This window comes from Vigna umbellata, chromosome 1 (assembly GCF_029865625.1).
Source record: "Vigna umbellata cultivar VRB3 chromosome 1, Vumbellata_1.0, whole genome shotgun sequence".
NCBI lineage: Eukaryota > Viridiplantae > Streptophyta > Magnoliopsida > Fabales > Fabaceae > Vigna > Vigna umbellata.
The window spans coordinates 106,336,461-106,354,708 of record NC_142165.1 but is presented as its reverse complement, the minus strand read 5'-3'; the positions used below and the strand labels follow the sequence as shown (position 1 = coordinate 106,354,708).

The 18,248-nt window shown below is 34.8% G+C and overlaps 1 protein-coding gene across 2 annotated transcripts in view; it reads right to left on the bottom strand.

Moving 5' to 3' along the window:
* Positions 1–18,248, bottom strand: part of LOC124838258 (calcium-dependent lipid-binding family protein) — a 74,118-nt gene that overhangs the window by 20,139 nt on the left and 35,731 nt on the right. Inside the window, exons 30-48 of one of the 2 annotated variants that reach the window (XM_088105402.1) lie at positions 13,516–13,700; positions 12,616–12,724; positions 12,398–12,541; positions 10,027–10,302; positions 9,178–9,843; positions 8,692–8,898; positions 6,095–6,198; positions 5,307–5,605; positions 5,093–5,168; positions 3,957–4,655; positions 3,524–3,842; positions 2,851–3,009; positions 2,567–2,730; positions 2,237–2,417; positions 1,897–2,163; positions 1,590–1,796; positions 1,071–1,125; positions 666–796; positions 33–530 (exon numbers count right to left, since the gene is read on the bottom strand). In XM_088105402.1, coding sequence (XP_087961528.1) covers positions 33–530; positions 666–796; positions 1,071–1,125; positions 1,590–1,796; positions 1,897–2,163; positions 2,237–2,417; positions 2,567–2,730; positions 2,851–3,009; positions 3,524–3,842; positions 3,957–4,655; positions 5,093–5,168; positions 5,307–5,605; positions 6,095–6,198; positions 8,692–8,898; positions 9,178–9,843; positions 10,027–10,302; positions 12,398–12,541; positions 12,616–12,724; positions 13,516–13,700 — 4,746 coding nt within the window. The remainder of the gene's footprint in view (positions 1–32; positions 531–665; positions 797–1,070; positions 1,126–1,589; positions 1,797–1,896; positions 2,164–2,236; positions 2,418–2,566; positions 2,731–2,850; positions 3,010–3,523; positions 3,843–3,956; positions 4,656–5,092; positions 5,169–5,306; positions 5,606–6,094; positions 6,199–8,691; positions 8,899–9,177; positions 9,844–10,026; positions 10,303–12,397; positions 12,542–12,615; positions 12,725–13,515; positions 13,701–18,248) is intronic. The other variant, XM_088105403.1, reaches the window with a different exon arrangement.

The following is an 18,248-nucleotide window of genomic DNA, read 5'->3' as shown; positions in this document are numbered from 1 at the left end:
TGGTAATAACTGAAATATACAAATATACCAACCTTTGATGAGTTTGAGAAATCCCTTGTGCTCCAATGTCCAGGATTATCATTGTGCATACCTGGCCAATTGTTACCCCAACCAGTTGACGGCTGGTAATACTGATTTTGAAAGACTTCTTCAGTTACAGTACTAGAACTGTTTACTCGAAGCAAGGGACCATGAGTATGAGATGCATGGCTTGTCATAATATTCAAAATAACATCTGAATCATTCACTACTGTAACAAGACCTCTGAAAATTACATGCTTCTTTCCATTTTTCATCACAACTTCCATACCAATATATTCCTTCTGTAATGATACTGGAGTCACTGAAAGTGGAAGCAACGATCTGATACTCACCCAATCACTCTCTAGGCTGAGCCCCACCCAAAAACCTATGTCTCTATCATCATCATTCTCACGTTCCATATCACTTTGAAGGTTGGCAATTTTGTTTCTTTCAAAATAAGAGGTTGAAACAAAGAGGCATCCATCATGCATGGCTTCAACATTTTGCTGAACCAGAATAAGTGAAATAGGATAAAAGTAAATAGAAAATCCTACACACTTAATGAATTTATTTTTTAATAAAAATAAAAAGACAATTAATAACATTTAACAGATAAAAATGACTAAATTATAGAAACTGACCAATGTACTAAGTGGATATGATCTAATACTCTGGGCATCATTTGCTGGTTGAAACATTCTCACGGAAGCAACCTTCTTCAGAGTATTTGCACCATGTCCAACAGAAAAGGATAGTGCACCCACAACTTCCCCTGCATGTTGACTACATAAGTTTTGGGAAAAAAAAACTGATTTGGAAGAAAATATATAACTCCAAATAATAAATGAAAACTAATGGTTGAAATTGAGATATAACAAAATGCATAGAAACATTCGTTTAATTGATTAAATTACTTTAATTGATTAAATTACTTTAATTGATTAAATTACTCCAATGGATTCAATCAATAGCATTAGACTTTGTACAAACTAAAGTCAACAAGACATCCAAGATATGCATCACAGAATAAGTCATCAAAGAATTACCTTTCCCAGCTTTTGCTCCAAGATTTGTCACTTCTATTTCCAACTTAGCAGGGGCCTGTAATGAATTTCTCAATGTAATAGTAAATGCAGTCAATGCCTAAAAATTTAAATGGAAGAATGCAAACACCTTATGCACTCACACACACATACATTGGGTGGTATTGGGAAGGAAAAAATGTGGACTGAGCAAAAATTCCAAAAACCTCAAGGGATGACCATACTAGAGCTTGTGTTGATACTAAAGCAGGTCTAAAGTATAGAATTAAATGTACACAAAATTGTGGATCCAAGAATTAATAAAATAGAGAAACCCCCAACTGGATGGATGTATAATGACAATGTAAATATATGAAAATAAGTGTTGCTTAATAAAAGTAACATTTTCTAAAGTTACGGCATTATTTTCTAGTTGGCCAAATTTTCAGCTCAAAATCTTCCAATAAAATTTTCAGTTATTGAGGAAATTGGAAAAAAAAAATGAAGCAAAATTGTAAAAATAATCAATTAAAAATGCAATACCTTTCGGGGGACTTCAAAAATGAAAAGTTCGTTCCACTTTACTCTACCTTCAACCTGATCTTTAATTCTTGATAGAACAGGCTTCACACACTTAGTTCTTGCACTCTGGGGAAAAAGCTTTTGCTGTTCTGATGCTTGGTTGTCAACAAGAAGACGCAAAGCACAGAAGATGTTATGGCTGTTACCATCATCAATGATAGGTAAGCCCTACAAAATATGAAATGAATTGGATTCAACATTCTGGGTAGGGAGGAAAATCAGGAAGAAGATTGGAATTATGTATAACTCATTTTCAACTTATTATGACCTTGGCTTCAAGTATCTGTACAGCAACATAATAACGTGCTTCCCTAGATTCATTTGCTACATTTAACCTATTTGAAAACCTTGGAGGTGGAATCCAGACAGAAGCACAATTGCCATGCTGTAGTTTGTCAACTGTATCTACAGCCTGCTCGACTTTTTTGACAAAGATATCACACCCAAGTTTATTTTCAACTACCACCGTCTGTAAGTCATCCTCATCAAGCGCAGAAAAAGTAGTATTTTCTCCATTGCCTTGACCACCAACCTCCTGCAAATCCAGACAGCAAGGTTAAAAGTTGAGAGCTTTAAAGGATAAAAGGATAAAGGATTTTTAATTTTACCACATTTGGCTTCGATGTTTTCTCTTCAAGCTCTAACTGTTGTCTCCATGAAAGAATGCTTCCCACAAAGGATTCAAGATTTGCTGCACTAACATTTACATTCAAGATACTGGTGGCTGAAATTCGAACTCTCTTCCCAACTCCAGATGGTGATTGTGCATTGGTGTCAAAAGTTTCAAACCTAAACAAGTTAGAAAATAAACATCTAATTAATGGAATATTCTCAACAGGATTGATTCATGACTAAAATCACAAGAAGGTACTAGACAATCAGTACCAATGTGTAATTAAAATATTGTACAAAAAAAAAAATTAAATGACATTAATTACTTGAATATTCCATCAAATGGTTCCACAACAGGCTCCCATGCCTCTAAGTGTGCATTGAAGGTTGATGCAACAATTGAAGCAATCAGTACTGCATTCATCCCATGTAGTCCTCCATGGGTTGCAAGCTTAATATTAGTAATTGTAGTGTCAAATAGGGGTCTCATCTGTAAGGGTAGTTGAAAATAACACAATGATTATTCCTGCATTAAAAAATATTGTTGGAGAAAAATATAGAGAAGAATGACAACTATTTTCACAGTTCACAAGAGGTATAGAAAATAAACCATTCCACATAAGCTGTCCAAAATTGTCAAGGAAAAGTATCGAAGCTTTAGTTCGGTATTTATGTTTTCACGAGTCTTGGGCTTCACAGAATCACCAATTATGTACGCTAATCGGCTTGATGGCTTTTTTAGATCAGAACGAGCTAGAAATGTGCAAGCCTGCAGACACATAGTATAATAAGTAAAATCTTTTTGTTTCATTTGCAAGGGGGAGAGGGTTGAAAATATGGTATGGAACACTAGCTCAATATGATCATAGAGTCCTGCTAAAGTGTTCTCTGCTTTCTATTTTAATAATTTGTATAATAAATTTGGCATGTGGATGCTCCCCTAAGCTAATTCCATAGAACGTGGATAAAATTAACATGCACCCCAATTGGGAAAAGAACCAAGTTTCACATGGAGTAGAGATAAAGCTAAATTAGTGTAAGTGGGGGGAGGTAACCCTTACCTTACAAATCAATTTTGTGAAATCATGTTAGACCCAAATTGTAAATTGATATCCAAGACCATTCTTATTCTATTATTGGTGCCAAACTCAATACTGCTAGGTGTGAGACTTTAGACCCAAACCAAAATTCTAAGAATAAAAGAATTTTCTTAATACCACACATAAATAGAGCTTTCAATACAAAATCTTTTTTTAGAGTGAACCATCGGAGGTAATTTTAACCTGATTTTCTACTTTCCATATGCTCCAACATTGAGGAGACTTTGAACTTGAAGATCTTGAAAGAGGGACCTCATGAATGTTTGCTTGGCTAACAAGATCCATCCTTGGACAGCAAAACAGATCCAATCGTGGAGGCTCATCTAATTTGGAGACAACACATCCTAGAGAAACATAACCAGGAGGAGCTATTGGATACCAAAAGAAAACTTCATCAATCCCTTTTGCTGCAATATGGGAAACTTTGGTAAATTGAACAGGTTTGGAAGAGACATCAGGAGTGTCATTCTTGAAGATTATTCCTAGTGCGGGGGGTTCTAGGCTGAAGAGAAGAGAAGAAAGAAAAAAATCAGTCCCCAAAAAACCATTTAAGTAGGTTGAGTAAAACAAAGATGATAGAAAGTTAGAAAAAGGCATAGAAGGCAATAGGTCTAACCCTTCAGTGATGCAATCACCCAAGACAGAATAACCATGTCGTGCGATTGGTCGCCAAATGGAGACTGGTCGGCGGAGGTCATTGCCTTTGTCCCACCATATCCTTTCAAAGTTAGGCGTAGACATATAGCAATTAGTTGCTTTTGAAATGGACTTGAGAATATCCCATCCAGATGTATTTATGCTTTTGCTTGTCTGGATATTTTTATTTTCATGATCAGAAGGATAATCTGACACGGGACCTATTAAGGGAGCTCGATTTGAATTCCAAACAAGCAGATGATTTAAGTCATAACAACTGTCCTTGGGAGGGCAACCAGTGGAAGAATGAGCAAAAAATGAACCAACAGCATTATCAAGGCGCCATATGCTAAAGCCAGAAATAAAGTGACTATTTAATGGTATATTCAGTAAGCAGTCTGTATACTTTGCTGATGTCACCAGATCAGAACGTAAGCAGTGAACAATGTGATTTGGGGGTGGTTCGTTCCCAACATGAACAACACAGCCTAGAGCTGTGTACCCAGAGGGTGCAATGGGCATCCAAAGAGAACAATCATTGTCATCAAAATATTGGTCTTCACTTCCACCACGCCCTTGAATGTTGAGGAATGACCCAATAAGATGGAAACCAACTGGCTTCCTTACACGACCATATGTGTTACTAACAGCCATTACTGCCTGTGAAGGAGGAATTGGCCTGAAAAGACATGGAAATGCAAAATTTACACAGTAAGGAATCTATGTCTTTGGCAATTTACAATAGAATTCACTGGAAAAAATATTTAACATAGAATACTAATGGAAAAACTATATTATCTGTCGTATTCCAAAATTGTTTTAGGCAATTCAAAGTAATCCAATAATGAGCTCAGTTGCAACAGATACAGCATTTCAGAATCTATCCTCTTTCTCTCTCTAATTTTTAAGTATTATACAAAGCATATAGTGTATAACAATATCAAGAAAAGGACCATCTTAAACGATATTTCATGACATTTACGTGATGTGGTTTTGATGTTTGACCAAGTTGAAAACTTCCTACAAAGATTTCACTGGGAATGATCAAGAAAGTGTGTTCCAGAAGATTAGAATGCAAAAACAAGGTATAAATGAAAAAAAAAATAAAGAATATACCTTGATGTCACACAATCTCCCAATACAACATAATTTGCAGGGGCTCGAGGCCTCCAAAAGGTTATATGACCAGTCTCTGCAAAATAGTTCATTATAAGAACCTGATTTCCCGGTTATAAATGGTTCAAAAAAAATATCAGTCAAGTTGATAAATTGATTACATAAAAAAAAAAAGAAAAATTGCAACCAGAAAATTGCGTAATTGGAAATAAACCTTTCTCAGACACCCAAATTCGGTCATAGTTGGTACATTGAACCAGAGGAATTGCATTTCCAAAACTTAATGCAGCAGATGCCTGACTTTGCAGATTTAGCACAAGAGAAAGAGCACTAAGTGAAAGATGTAAACAGATGTCTGTTGATAGCAAAGATATATTTGTTTTGTCTTTCACAGAAGTGTATCCCCCTGAAATATCTACTGGATCTAGAATGGTAAGACCCGAACCAGCCTCAACAGTAAAATCCTTCAAGAGAGCTCTAATCCAAGAGTCTTTCTCCTTGGAGGCATACCTACTCAAATATATTGAAGAAACTAACGGGTCAAGTTTCAGTCAGAAAATTCTTACAATTTTTTTCTGAAAGAATCAGCGAAAAGGAGAGATTGAACACAAGTTGTTATGAGAAAGTTAGGAGATATAGTTTAAGAATTTCTTACCAAATATAATTCCAACTGAAAAACAATTAACAAATTTTCATAATGTCCACAAAGTTCTCATTAGCTAATGGTCTAACCCTGAACATGCATTAGGTCTGTTTGAACAAAATTTTTCATAAACATTTCTAGGAGAGAAAAATATGAAGATAAATGAAATTGACTTCTTCATAAGCTAATTTTACCTTATAGAGTCTAATTTCAATTTTTCTCTATCAGAAGTACTTACAAAAAAGCTCATCCAAGCAGGTCTATAGTCACTTTGTTCCTAAACTGAAAATATTTTTACCAAGAATTCTAAAACAGTAACTCTCCCGAGAAAATTTAACACTTTATACTTTGAAACTCACATGAAACTTAGATCCAACTTTGCACGAACAAGCTTCTCACCATAAGATGAATTATCAAGAAATGACTTAGTGCCATCATAGAAGGTAAATTCAGCAGAAACAACCTAACAACAAAGTACAATAGCCATCAGAACACAATAAAATGAATAGGTTTAAAGCTAGACAAGTAGGTAAGTTCTTTTGGATTAAAGGTAAACATATATAAAGAACATTACTTTGCATCAGTACAGCAATTTGCGAGCTATTAGTGTGGACTTGGACTTAATGAAATTATAAGCTTGTTTGGGACAAACTTAATCATAAAGACTTTTGTAGGAGAGAAAATTAAGTCTAAAAAAATGAAATTAGTTTATGCAACAAACTAATCTGTACAAGCTGTATCATATACCTTTTCAAATACTTATTTTAACTTGTAAATAAGCTAATTTTTATATTACAGACAGAGAAGTCAATTTTCTTTCTGTTTCATTCTTTTCTCAGGGAAGTCTTAGTGAACAAGCTCTAGACGCTATGCTTGGATAATTATTGATTCAGTTCAGTGCAGACTGATAGCTTAGACAAGATAAACAAAAAACTAAAGCTAGTTCTTTCAATTTAGAATGCTGGTAGGAATTTCATATATATTTTATTTTCTGCTGTTTCTGAAGAAGTAATAAAGGATCAATACGTTTGTAATTTTTTTTAAAGGTAATGTAATTAGTCAAGCAGTCGAAAGAACCAAACAAAATTGCAGCAACAAATGATGCAGTTGGCAAAACTGTTTAGATTCTAGTAGAATGTACCATATGATCTAGGCTGGTATCAAACAATTTTTCTTGGTATCAACAAAGGTATAAATGTGATAGGAGTTTGGGTATTATGAGGTGCTCAAATCCCACATAGAGTGGTATGGGATGCTAGGCAGAGTCTTTAAGTGTTTGGTTCTACCACCTTTAAAGCTAGCTTTTGAGGGTGAGTTTCCCCAAATGCATGGGTGCTTATTAATTGACAAAAACTATTGAAGTACAAATCCAATTTACCCAACATAAACTAACATTTCTTATCACATTTATCTTGTGGATCTTCAATATAAAAATCAATGCATTTGTTAGGCAGGCAAGACTTTATGAGAAGTCTATATTGAGATAAGAAGATTTTGTGTGAAAGGAAGAGTTTGATAGGTGCCTCTACTGGTTTGCATCCTAATTTACCAGTTTCAGCTAATAAATCCAGTACATACTTTTCTTGAGAGATAAAAATACCGTGATGGGAATGAGCCATTTCGATGCCCAAGAAATATTTTAATCTGCCTAACTCCTTAATTTCAAATTTCATAATCAAACATCTTTATAAGGCTCCCATTCTTGCCTGATCCTTTTCTGTTAGAATTATATTATCTACATAAACAATTAGTGCAGTAACTCCCCCGAAGCTGAATGCTTAATAAACCATGTCTGACCACCTTGGCTTTGCTTGTAGCCCATGGTCTTCATTCTAGTAGTAAACTTGCCAAACTATGCTCTAGGAGATTGTTACAATCCATAGATTGTCTTCATTAGTTTACACACCTTTCCCTCCTCGGCTTTAAACCAGGTGGGACCTGCATGTAAATTTCTTTCTAAAGATTTCCATGCAAAAAGGCATTTATGACATCAAATTGTTGTGAACTCCATCCATAGTTAGTTAGCTGCTAAAGACAATAAATTACTAACAATATTCATTTTTGCAACAGGTAAAAAAGTTTCAAGATAGTCAATCTCATATGTTTGAGTATATACTAACCTTGCTTTACACCTTTCTAATGTCCGATCTGGACTGTGACATTGAATACCAACCTAAATCCTACAAGATTTTATTCTTGAGGTAGATCCACCAACTCCGAAGTTTGGATCTTTTCTAGAGCAACCATTTCAACACTCATGACATTTTTCAAATCATTACTATTCAATGCCTCCTCTTCTTGAATAACATGAATAGAGAAAACAGAGAGAATGAACCGAATGTATTTTATTAACTTCACACACTGAACCATATGTGAGTTGGTTTATTTATACATGTCAATAACGTATATGTAGAATCTTCCTAATTAGAGAAAATGTGTTAAGAAGTGGATTTTAAGCCTAACTCAACCCCACAAAACCGGCTTGTAACCGGCTTGTAAGATGAGGTTTGCACCCACTTCTATATTATAATTTGGCCTTATCTCTAGTCAATATGGAACTTCCAACACCCCCCACCCCTCACGCCGAGGTATACATATCATCTCGAGCGTGAGACTAGACATTAATGAGTGGTCCAATAACGGTCCGATAGCATGTGAAACAATATGCCCAACAAACAACAAATATTGCTAGGATAGACTCTAACCATAACTCTGATACTATGTTAGGAAGTGGACTTTAAGCCTAACTCAACTCCACAAAACCAGCTTATAAGGTGAGGTTTGCATCCACTTATATATTATAAATTGGTTTTATCTCTAGTTGATGTGGGACTTCCAACAAAATGTAATTAAATTTCCTAATTATGTAATTAAAACTGTACAAGAAAATATTACCTGCAACATAAATAAAGGGATTTTGACGATATTATTCATGGAAACATGAAATATCACCTACCTGGGTCTCAAAGGAAAAGCTCTGAGTTCCATTTGAACCACTTTGAGAGTATGTAGAAGTGCTTGATATCTGATTCACATTGTCAATGTTTTTCTCATCATTAGATGGAAAATTGCCAGGATCTGCAATGTCAACACCATCTTCACTAGAGATTGAGTAGCTGCTATCATTACTAAGGCATGCATACTTCCGTAGAAGAGAACCATTCTGATGAATAAAAAACAAAATTGTGAGCTTCTAATAATAAGCAAGTAAAATAGGGAAAGGGCGGTACAAGAAATTCTACATTGAAGTGGCTACTGGACAGTGTAAGAACAAATAAAATTTGTTGTAAAGGTGTACATTTTACAAATTATAATTAGTATTAGTAACATTGAGGAAGCCTTAGATTCCTAAAGGTGTTTCGAGGAAAAAGTAAACTATAGAACTCTCAAATATACAAAGGAAATTAGAAAAGTAATTACAGACTGAGAGGAAGCATATTACCTCAATTTTTACATTAACAAATCGCAATTTTTTGCCATGTCCAATGACTATAATTGGTCTAAACCTTGTGCTTCGAACTTCCTTTGCATCTGTTTCAACAGATAAACAAATAACCTTCCCACAACCATCATATGTATATTCATCAATGCCTACCCAATCAGCAACTAACTGTTTAGATGGAGAGAGGTGCACCACATCTTCTTTCTGCTTGTAAATTGATTCCATCAGCACTATGCTACTATTTTTGCTAATTGGATCATTCTTTGGGTCCATTATTTCTTCTCTTCCAGTTAGTGCTCCCAAAGAAGGTACAAAAAACTCAGCCACTGCAAGTAAAAAATCTGGCACAACAAGGACTCGAGGTTGCTGCACACGAATTACATATGATTGGGATGACACTCGCCACCTGTAGTCAATCAAGAACATTGTTGAAATGGGCATATCATCAATTCCAGCTTCACTGGTGGTCTTTCTAAAGCTGCCAGGGTTAAACAAAAAGGGGCCAGTAAATGCTTGTTTGGAAGCATCAACAAAAGATCCAAGCATCAGACGCATTTCAGGTTTTGTATCAGGGCGGACATCTAGTATAGAGAATTTGGGAATGGTCACAAAAAGGTCTGTCTCTGATAAAGAGGTCATACGATAAGAAACCCATAGACCTTCCATCTGTAAAATTCGCAATAATACAAAGCTGAATGAGATATGTGCATGTTCCATTCATGTATATCAAGCTGAGAGAAAAAGATGAAATGATTTATTTAACTAAAATAAAATCAAAATATTGAAGAAATGTCATGGAAACAAATTCAACTGTCTGTACATTTTTCTCATCTTAAAGTATGAACTCACAGCAATATGAGCCAACGGAGATTCACCACCAGTGCCATTACCAAGCTCTAGCAGGGCATGGTTAACTGTAACAGCTATGATTGTAACTGTTCGTGACAACAGAAGTTGACCGTTCAGATTAACCTTATCAACCAGAAGCCTAATGGTATCCCTTGAACCAGATTGTCCACCACGAAAGCTTGCAGGAAGCCTTGGTTGTTCAGATAAATTCATGTATGTACAATCCAAAATCACCTTGTATTCTTTAGCAGACAGTATACCATGCAATAGATCCACCTGCTCATATGCACATAAAATTAGCTGAAGAATTTAATCTCCTTTGTGAACTTGAGCATAACAACTACTTACAGTACGAAACTAGATTATAAGATACACACATTTTTATTTTTGTAGATATATTCTGTTTGGAGACTTGCTTTGAGTCAGATCAAGAAGCCTCCTTACAACTAACTGCTGGGCCTTAGGCTAGACAACTAGGGGAAAATGTTATAGCAGCGTATACTATGTTTTTTTTAGGAGTCTTGGCAGGTACATAAATAAAAAAATTATTGAGGGAGCATCTGAGTCCCTACACTTGCTTCAATAGATTCACTAAAAGTTCAAAAGGGCCATCCTAACAACGTTACTGACTGTGTGATGCTGCTGCTGAAAACATGTTTAACAATCTGTCCACTGGCCACAGGTAGCCTGAATGACTATCACAATGCCTACGTGTTGACTAGTATTATTACACAACCAGGTTAATAAAATTATCAAAAGGAAAGAATAATCAGATTTAAGTCTATTCATCAACACAATTGAGTGATTCTACTGTTTAAAAGTGCATATTGAAATAACCAGCCCACTAATCAGTAGACTGTATAAAATGTAACCTAGGAAATGTGATTAGCACTGTAATAAGAAATGGAAGGCCTAGAAACTCTAAGGGGAAGAAAAATAAGAATGAAAGACGAATGTTGAACATATAGTCAATGTGAGACTTGGTTTTTTCCACAATAGTGTATAGTTTTACTCTATTTTTTTTTTGTGTAGCTCTAACTACAAGTTAGTATGAGTAAAATAGAGATTAGGGATTCCATCCTCTAATAGGCTATATAGACCTTCTGTAATTCTTGTGTAAATGGACTGAATTCATATCTAAAATGATAACAGGAACTCTCTATTCTCTCATAAATTAAGTACTTCAGAAGGTGGATCTTGACTTTATTATTTATATGAAAAAGTCAAAATCAACCATCAAGCAAATTAAGATGATCTTAACTAGTGATTCAAAAAGCAGGCACATACAAATTAAAAATATTCCCAGCAGTGGGTGGACTAAGGTCTGTTGATTAAACCTTATGCAGCTCCCACAACCAATTCTCAACACCAAGTACTTGTAATTCAGAACTAATCATAATGAACTGCTGTTTCAGATGAGGAAGTAAGCATTACAAAATAGATGAAATCAAACCATGTTACATTCCGTTTCTATACTTCTTGTTATTTGTCACCTGATTACAACAGCATCTAATCCACAAACTAAAAATCTTTGTTATTAATAATTAATTTACTACCTTAAAAAACGAAAAATTCCTAATATACCTAATCCTAGTTAAAGCAAACCTATCAGAAAAATATAAACTAAAATAATTTGATTGGAAAGCTTAAAAATCTACAATAATTCATACCACATAAAGGTTTTCCAGTACTAGGGTTTGAATACGGTAGAGCATATTCCTCTATTTCCTGTTGTTTTACAGTTGCAGCTTGTTTCAGCTGATCTTTCTTTCCTATGTTATGCTTTTCCATCCACACACACATGTATATGAATGTATGTATATATATAAATATTTATGTATGTATGCATGAATGTCTGTATGCATACATATGTGTACGGGCTTTTGTAAGAGGTTCACATTTTGTAACTTTCTTTTATTAATGAATTCTATTTCTTGTTAGTTTCAATACGGTTTGGCTTCTGCCAATTTTTTTTTTTGTTTCCATGACTTCCATTGATCCTAACTCCTCTAACCCACCTCTAACCATCATTGCGCATTTCAATATCTTTGATGACATTTTTAATCATCTGAAACATTTAACCATTATTATCCCAAACACAACTCAATAAATAAATAAAGTCACAATAATTTACTTTGAACAACTTGTGAGGATAAGTTAATCATATTTACATGTGTTTATCCACACAATGGGTGAATGTTTTGATGAAGAACCCCGGCAGTACGTTTTTCATTACCCAATTGTTTTGGAATTTCAGCATGGTTATTAGCGCATAAACTTCAAAACGCAAGGTCAAGTGATATATTTGTCCCAGGATTGGGAAAGAAATACAAGAAAACACTTAAACATTAGGGTTTGGAGTTGGACTTGCCTTCACTTCAAGTGAAAATGTTGGAACTTTCCGGAAAACATCCCTCAAGCTTCGTCGAACAAATATATCAAGTCCTTGACCCTCACGTATCATTGGTTTTCCAAGACAACCATCAATTCCAACAGACATGTTAATACCCAGAATCTGACATTTCATTTCCAGTCAGGAGGATGTCAATGATTTTAATTGGGAGACCACTTGTAAAAAGAAATGTGTACCTGAGCATGAAGAAGATCAATATGCACAGCGGATGGATCTTCTTCTTGAGAACCATGCCAACTGAATTCATTTTTAATCTGTAGCTTTCCAAGATCAAGTTGTATAAAACTGGAAGTCAATAAAAGAACAAGAATAAGATTTCTCAGCTTGTAAGATATAAAACTAATGATGGAGATTCCACAGCAGCTATAGATATTACTAAATTATAATACATATAAGTAGGTGCAAACATCCTTTTCAAGCTGATTTAGTAAGGTTTTGTGATGTAATGTTGAGTTAGGTTTAAAGTTCACTTTTTAAGAATTATTTATTGTCTATTACCTAATAATAGCTTAAGCTTAGCAGAGGTAGCTTTGAGAAGATATCACAAGGTGCTTGAAAAAATTCATTGTCTCTACTTACATATCCTACCAGATAAAAGATATAATATGTAATTTTCCAACAGAACTATTACCATCTGAAACTCTCAAATAACCAACAAAAGAGAACATCATTACACAATCAAGCACGCAAAATCATGCTTATTGTAATTCAATATTTCTGTCAACTACCTGAATAATCATGCAATGAAATCTTCACCTATTACATGTCGGTTCCTTAAGTACTTCAAATAGAGAATATATATATATATATATATATATATATATATATATATATATATATATATGAAATGAACTTTTCTATAAGCTAAAACTAACTTATAAACAAGTTAAACAATTTAAAGAAGCTATGAGAGAGAAGATAGTTTCAATTTTCTTTTCTTATTTTTCTTTTTTACAAGAGTTTATGTATAAACTTGTCCAAACAGGTCCTAAGCACTTACACCATCATAAAAGATTACCAAGCATATTAAATAAACGCTGTGATTGACTCCACAAATGGATTTAAATATCACTAACTCTTTGCTTGTTGAATTCCTTGGAACAACTATAATTGGGGTGTCGAGTGCCAGATCCAGTTTGAGTGCAGTAGCTCCATCCATTTCATATTTCTGAATGAGCCATTCAAATCCTCCAACTTTATCAACAAGTTTTATTGCTTCGTCAGGGTGTGGGGAGGCAAGTTCCATAAAGTACATCATTATCTGGAACAACCAACAAGTATACAAACATTTTTCCCTTAAATCAAATACCAGAGGAACCCCGAAGATCAAGTGATTAAAAAATTTGGTACAAATATGGTTTTAGTTGCTAAAAATTCTATTGTTTTTTCCTTTAGTCCTCCAAATTCAAAAAATGTTTATTTTGTCCCCATATTTCAAAAGTCATCTCTTTTGGCTCTCGCTACAGACAACATTACACTCATTGCCCATATGGCCAGTGACATCCATGTTAACAATGACATTTATCATTAAATTAATTATCTGCAAATACATGTTTCAAACCTTTTTTTACTAAAATACTTCTACTCCCTAAAATTGGAATCAAAATCTATTTTGATTCCCCAAATTTGAAATTGATTTTTATACTTCTACAAATGTAAAATTGAATTTTTAAGTCCCTCAAATTTAAAATTAGCTTTTAAATCTCCAAATTTAAAAGTGGTTTTTTCAGTCTTCCACTTTTTAAATACATCCTTTTGATTTTGAAAATTGACATTGTTGAAAATTTGTTGGCTAACTAACACATGTCAAATTTGAGAAAGACAATTTTAATCGTATTTGAAATATCTTACTTCGCTCCTCATTCTTCCTCTCTCTTCCCTCTTTCCCTCTTCTCAAAGTAGTGATCTCGGTGATCACTACTGTGGAGATATTTTCAGAAGTTTTAGATTTTACTCCATCAAGATATTTTAGGAAGTCTAAGTGTATTTCCTTTTTCTATAAAGGTCATGTTAGGCATCATATTATACTTTGTCATTTAAGCTAAATTGACACTACAAAGTATACCTATCTTTTAACATCACACAAAAAATATTTGTCATGAAGCTAAACTTCCCACGAAGCTAAACTTTCCTAAACATAGGAAGTTGATATCTGTCATGAAAAATAAAAAAATAAACTGATAACATGAGGCATAACAATGTACAACTTAAAATCTTCCCTATTATCCAAAAGCCTAAATCAGCAAATTTAGCAACACAATAATTCCTTTCTCTAAAAATATGTGAAACTTGATACTCAATGTCACTTCAAAACTTCAAACATTTTCACCAAACTCCACTTAGCATCCAAGGAGCCACCCACGGGGAAGAAAATGCTTGGCAAACCAGAGCTCAATCACACTCCATCCAAAGTTTAGTTACCCTGCATTCCAAACATGCTCTATAGCATAAAAAGCTCCCATAAATTATGCATACATGGAATTATGAATGCCCAAAACTGAAGAGAAGCTGCCAATACAATCCCCTCCACTTCCTCTAAACATACCAGCAAAAGTAACTAATCCTAGACAACATCTGGCTGCTCCATTAGTGTGAACTTTCATCCAATTCACTCTCGAAAACCTCCAACTACCTTAAGTTTTCCCCAGTCGAGTACAGATGCCAAAAAAATTTATTACCTCAAGTAATAAATGCATCATTTTGGTTGAAACATTACCAGCAAGTTTAAGATTATATTCTATTGGTTTTAATTTTGTATATTAGTTGTATCTTGGCTTATTACTAGCATATCAATCCCACAATCTCATGGATGTTTCCTAGAATAGGTTGTATTTGTTTCCTAAATTATCCAATAAATGTATGTATGTATATATGTCGATGTATGCATGTTTATCGAACTTGCGAGTTAACTCGTTAACTTGGTCGAGTTTACGAGTTCACTCGGTGCTTTCGAATTAACTCATAAGCAAACTCATTTTTGGTGTGGGATCGGTAGAATCGGTGACAGGCTCGTTAAACTCGCCTGAAATCGCGAGATGGGTTTTGATTTTGCGAGTTTGAGAAGAAATTTGTTTAGGGCTCACCAGATTAGGTTTTTAGAGCTTTCGTTGAACCGATTCACTCACTGCTTTCATTCTCACTATTCATCTCCTTTCTCACGCTCTCGCCGTCAATCTCATCGTATGATCTCGCCTTTGTCGTGTCGTCGTTCGTCGTCGATCTCGCCCTCCGTCACACCTTCCTTGTCGTCGTTTGATCTCGCCTTCGTTCGCACCGTTTGTGCTGTCGTCGTCGATCTGGCGATCGCCGTCGATCTGCCGTTGATCTGGCTGTCAATCTCGTCTTCAAACTCACGGGTTGCATAAGTTTAAACCCTCTGCCACCTATACTGTTGGTGATGTTTAAATTGATTTCATGTTTTATTACCAAAGCATTTTACAGGACAATATTAATGAGTTTCATTTTATAGCACCGCACCATTCATTTTATTTTTCAAAAATAAAATGATACACACTGCACTGTTGAACAACCCTTGCTGAGACAATATTTTAAGTTGTTCGGCATTTTATTTTTTGTGTTTGTAGTGAAAAAGTTTATCTTACTGGAAACCCATCAAACTAGGTAGAAGTTAATCCAAGTACATCTTCAACATTCCGGGAAAACGATGGAGATAATGATATCATTATTAGAGGATTAGACATAGAGACTTTAATATATTAATTTATGTTTTACACTAACAATATTTCTATGAAAAAGATTTGTATGAATTTATAATTTTTACATGTAAAGTAAACTCTTACGAGTTTAAGATTCGAGTTTACTGACTCTCACGAGTTTACGTAAACTCTCGAGTTAGACAACCTTGGATATATGTAATGAGACTGAATAAGAGAACAATTATTTTCTTCTAAACTTGAGATGATACGAAAGATTATGATCCCTGGGAGCATCTGATGGTGTGATTTAATTGCTGATGGTGTCATTTAATTGCAGTCTTCATTGTTGTGTAAACCTAATTACAACTTTCAGTGCTGCAAACCTAATTAGAACTTTCATTGTTGCAAAGCTAATTCCAACTTTCATTGCTGCAAACCTAGTTACAGCTTTCATTGCTACAAACATAATCATAGGCTTCATTGTTGCAAACCTAATTGCAACATTCATTGTTGCATGTTTTCTCTGTGTGTCTAATCAACCTTTGTTATTGCATAAACTTAGACTTCTCTGTTGGTTTTAGAGTCAAAACAGTTGCAAGCTTGAAGCTAAAATGCTTCTATATTATCCACTAACATTTTTATCCTAATTTAAAACTTAAAAAGTAATTACCCACTAACATTTTTATCCTAATTTTAATCCACTACTCCAACCCATAATTAAAAAATTAACTAAATCCTAAAAATAAGGAACAGACTTTTACTCAATTAAAATTAAAAATAAAATATTCCTAAAACATTTTCTTAACACTCCTCCTTGCTTTAGGAACTGTAAAAGTCCATGAAAGGTCAATCTGTCTTCAATAAAAAGTCTCTGATTCCTGATCTGTGAATTCCAACATAACCTTTCTTGACAGCTTCAATATTGACTTTATTAGCACCTTTAGGCTCCTTCTCTTCTTCGTCTTCATAGTCAAGAAGGTCCTCCTCGTACACCTCGTTCCAATAACGTACTAAACTGTTTCCTGGTTCGTCCATGGCCCTTCCCACATAGTCACCTATTATTATATGAACATGCTGAGGAGCATTATAGCTAGAAGGGACAACAAATACATCACTGTGAAGGGGCATGTCCTCAGTATCAACCTTCCTGATGAAAAAAATTGTTTTGCCTCCACGACAAACCACAACCACATTGAGAAGGATCAAAACCAACGTTGCAGCCATTGCTACAAAATAAGAGAAACTCTTTGCACCCAACATATGATGAGGATGTCTTCACTTCTTGTGCTAGATTTCTGTCACATTTTCCTTGAGTGAGATATGATCACCATTGCCTAGTCTAACTTTGGTGACATCAATTTGCCTCGTATCTCTAAAGAGTGCCTTGTCAAAGGTCATGTGGTTAGTACAACCACTATCAAATAGCCAAGATTCACTTGAAGCATTGGTTGAAAAACAGGTTGCAACAAAAAAGTTGATCTTCCTCCTCTTCATTTGCAATTTGAGCATCTTCTTCCTGTTGTTGATTTTGGTTCTTGCATATGACAGCTTCATGCTCAAGTTGATTGCACTTGGTGCATTTAGCATCAGGCCTTCTCCAGCAGTTGAATGGAGGATGACCCATTTTGTTGCAATGCTTGCAAGGAGGATACTTTCCTTTGGAGCTTCCTGCTTTGCTTTCATTTCGGGCAACACCGTCTCTATTTGGTTGTCGGTTCCTTTTTTTGTTTTTCTAGTTGTCTTCATGTTTAGCAGGCAAGGCTTCCTCAAGAAAGCCTTATTCTCTCATAGCCCTTCCTTGTTCTTGTGCCTGCAAGGAAATCAGCAACTCTGCCAAGGTGATCTTGGAAAAATCCTGTGTTTTCTAACGTGGTTATGGTAAATTCAAATCTTTTAGGTACAGTAACCAGAATTTTTTCAACAATACGAGAGTCCTTAAATTAAGAACCAAGCAATCTTACTCTTTTTGCTATGTTCAGAAGCCTCTCAGAGTACTCCTTGATAGTTTCAGTTCCTTCATCTTCTACAATTCAAAGTCTCCAATGAGTTCAACACCTTCATGCCTTTAATTCGATCATCTCCATCATATTCTTCTTTGAGATAATCCCATATGGCTTTGGCTGCCTTTAGAGACATGATTCGAGTGAAAATGG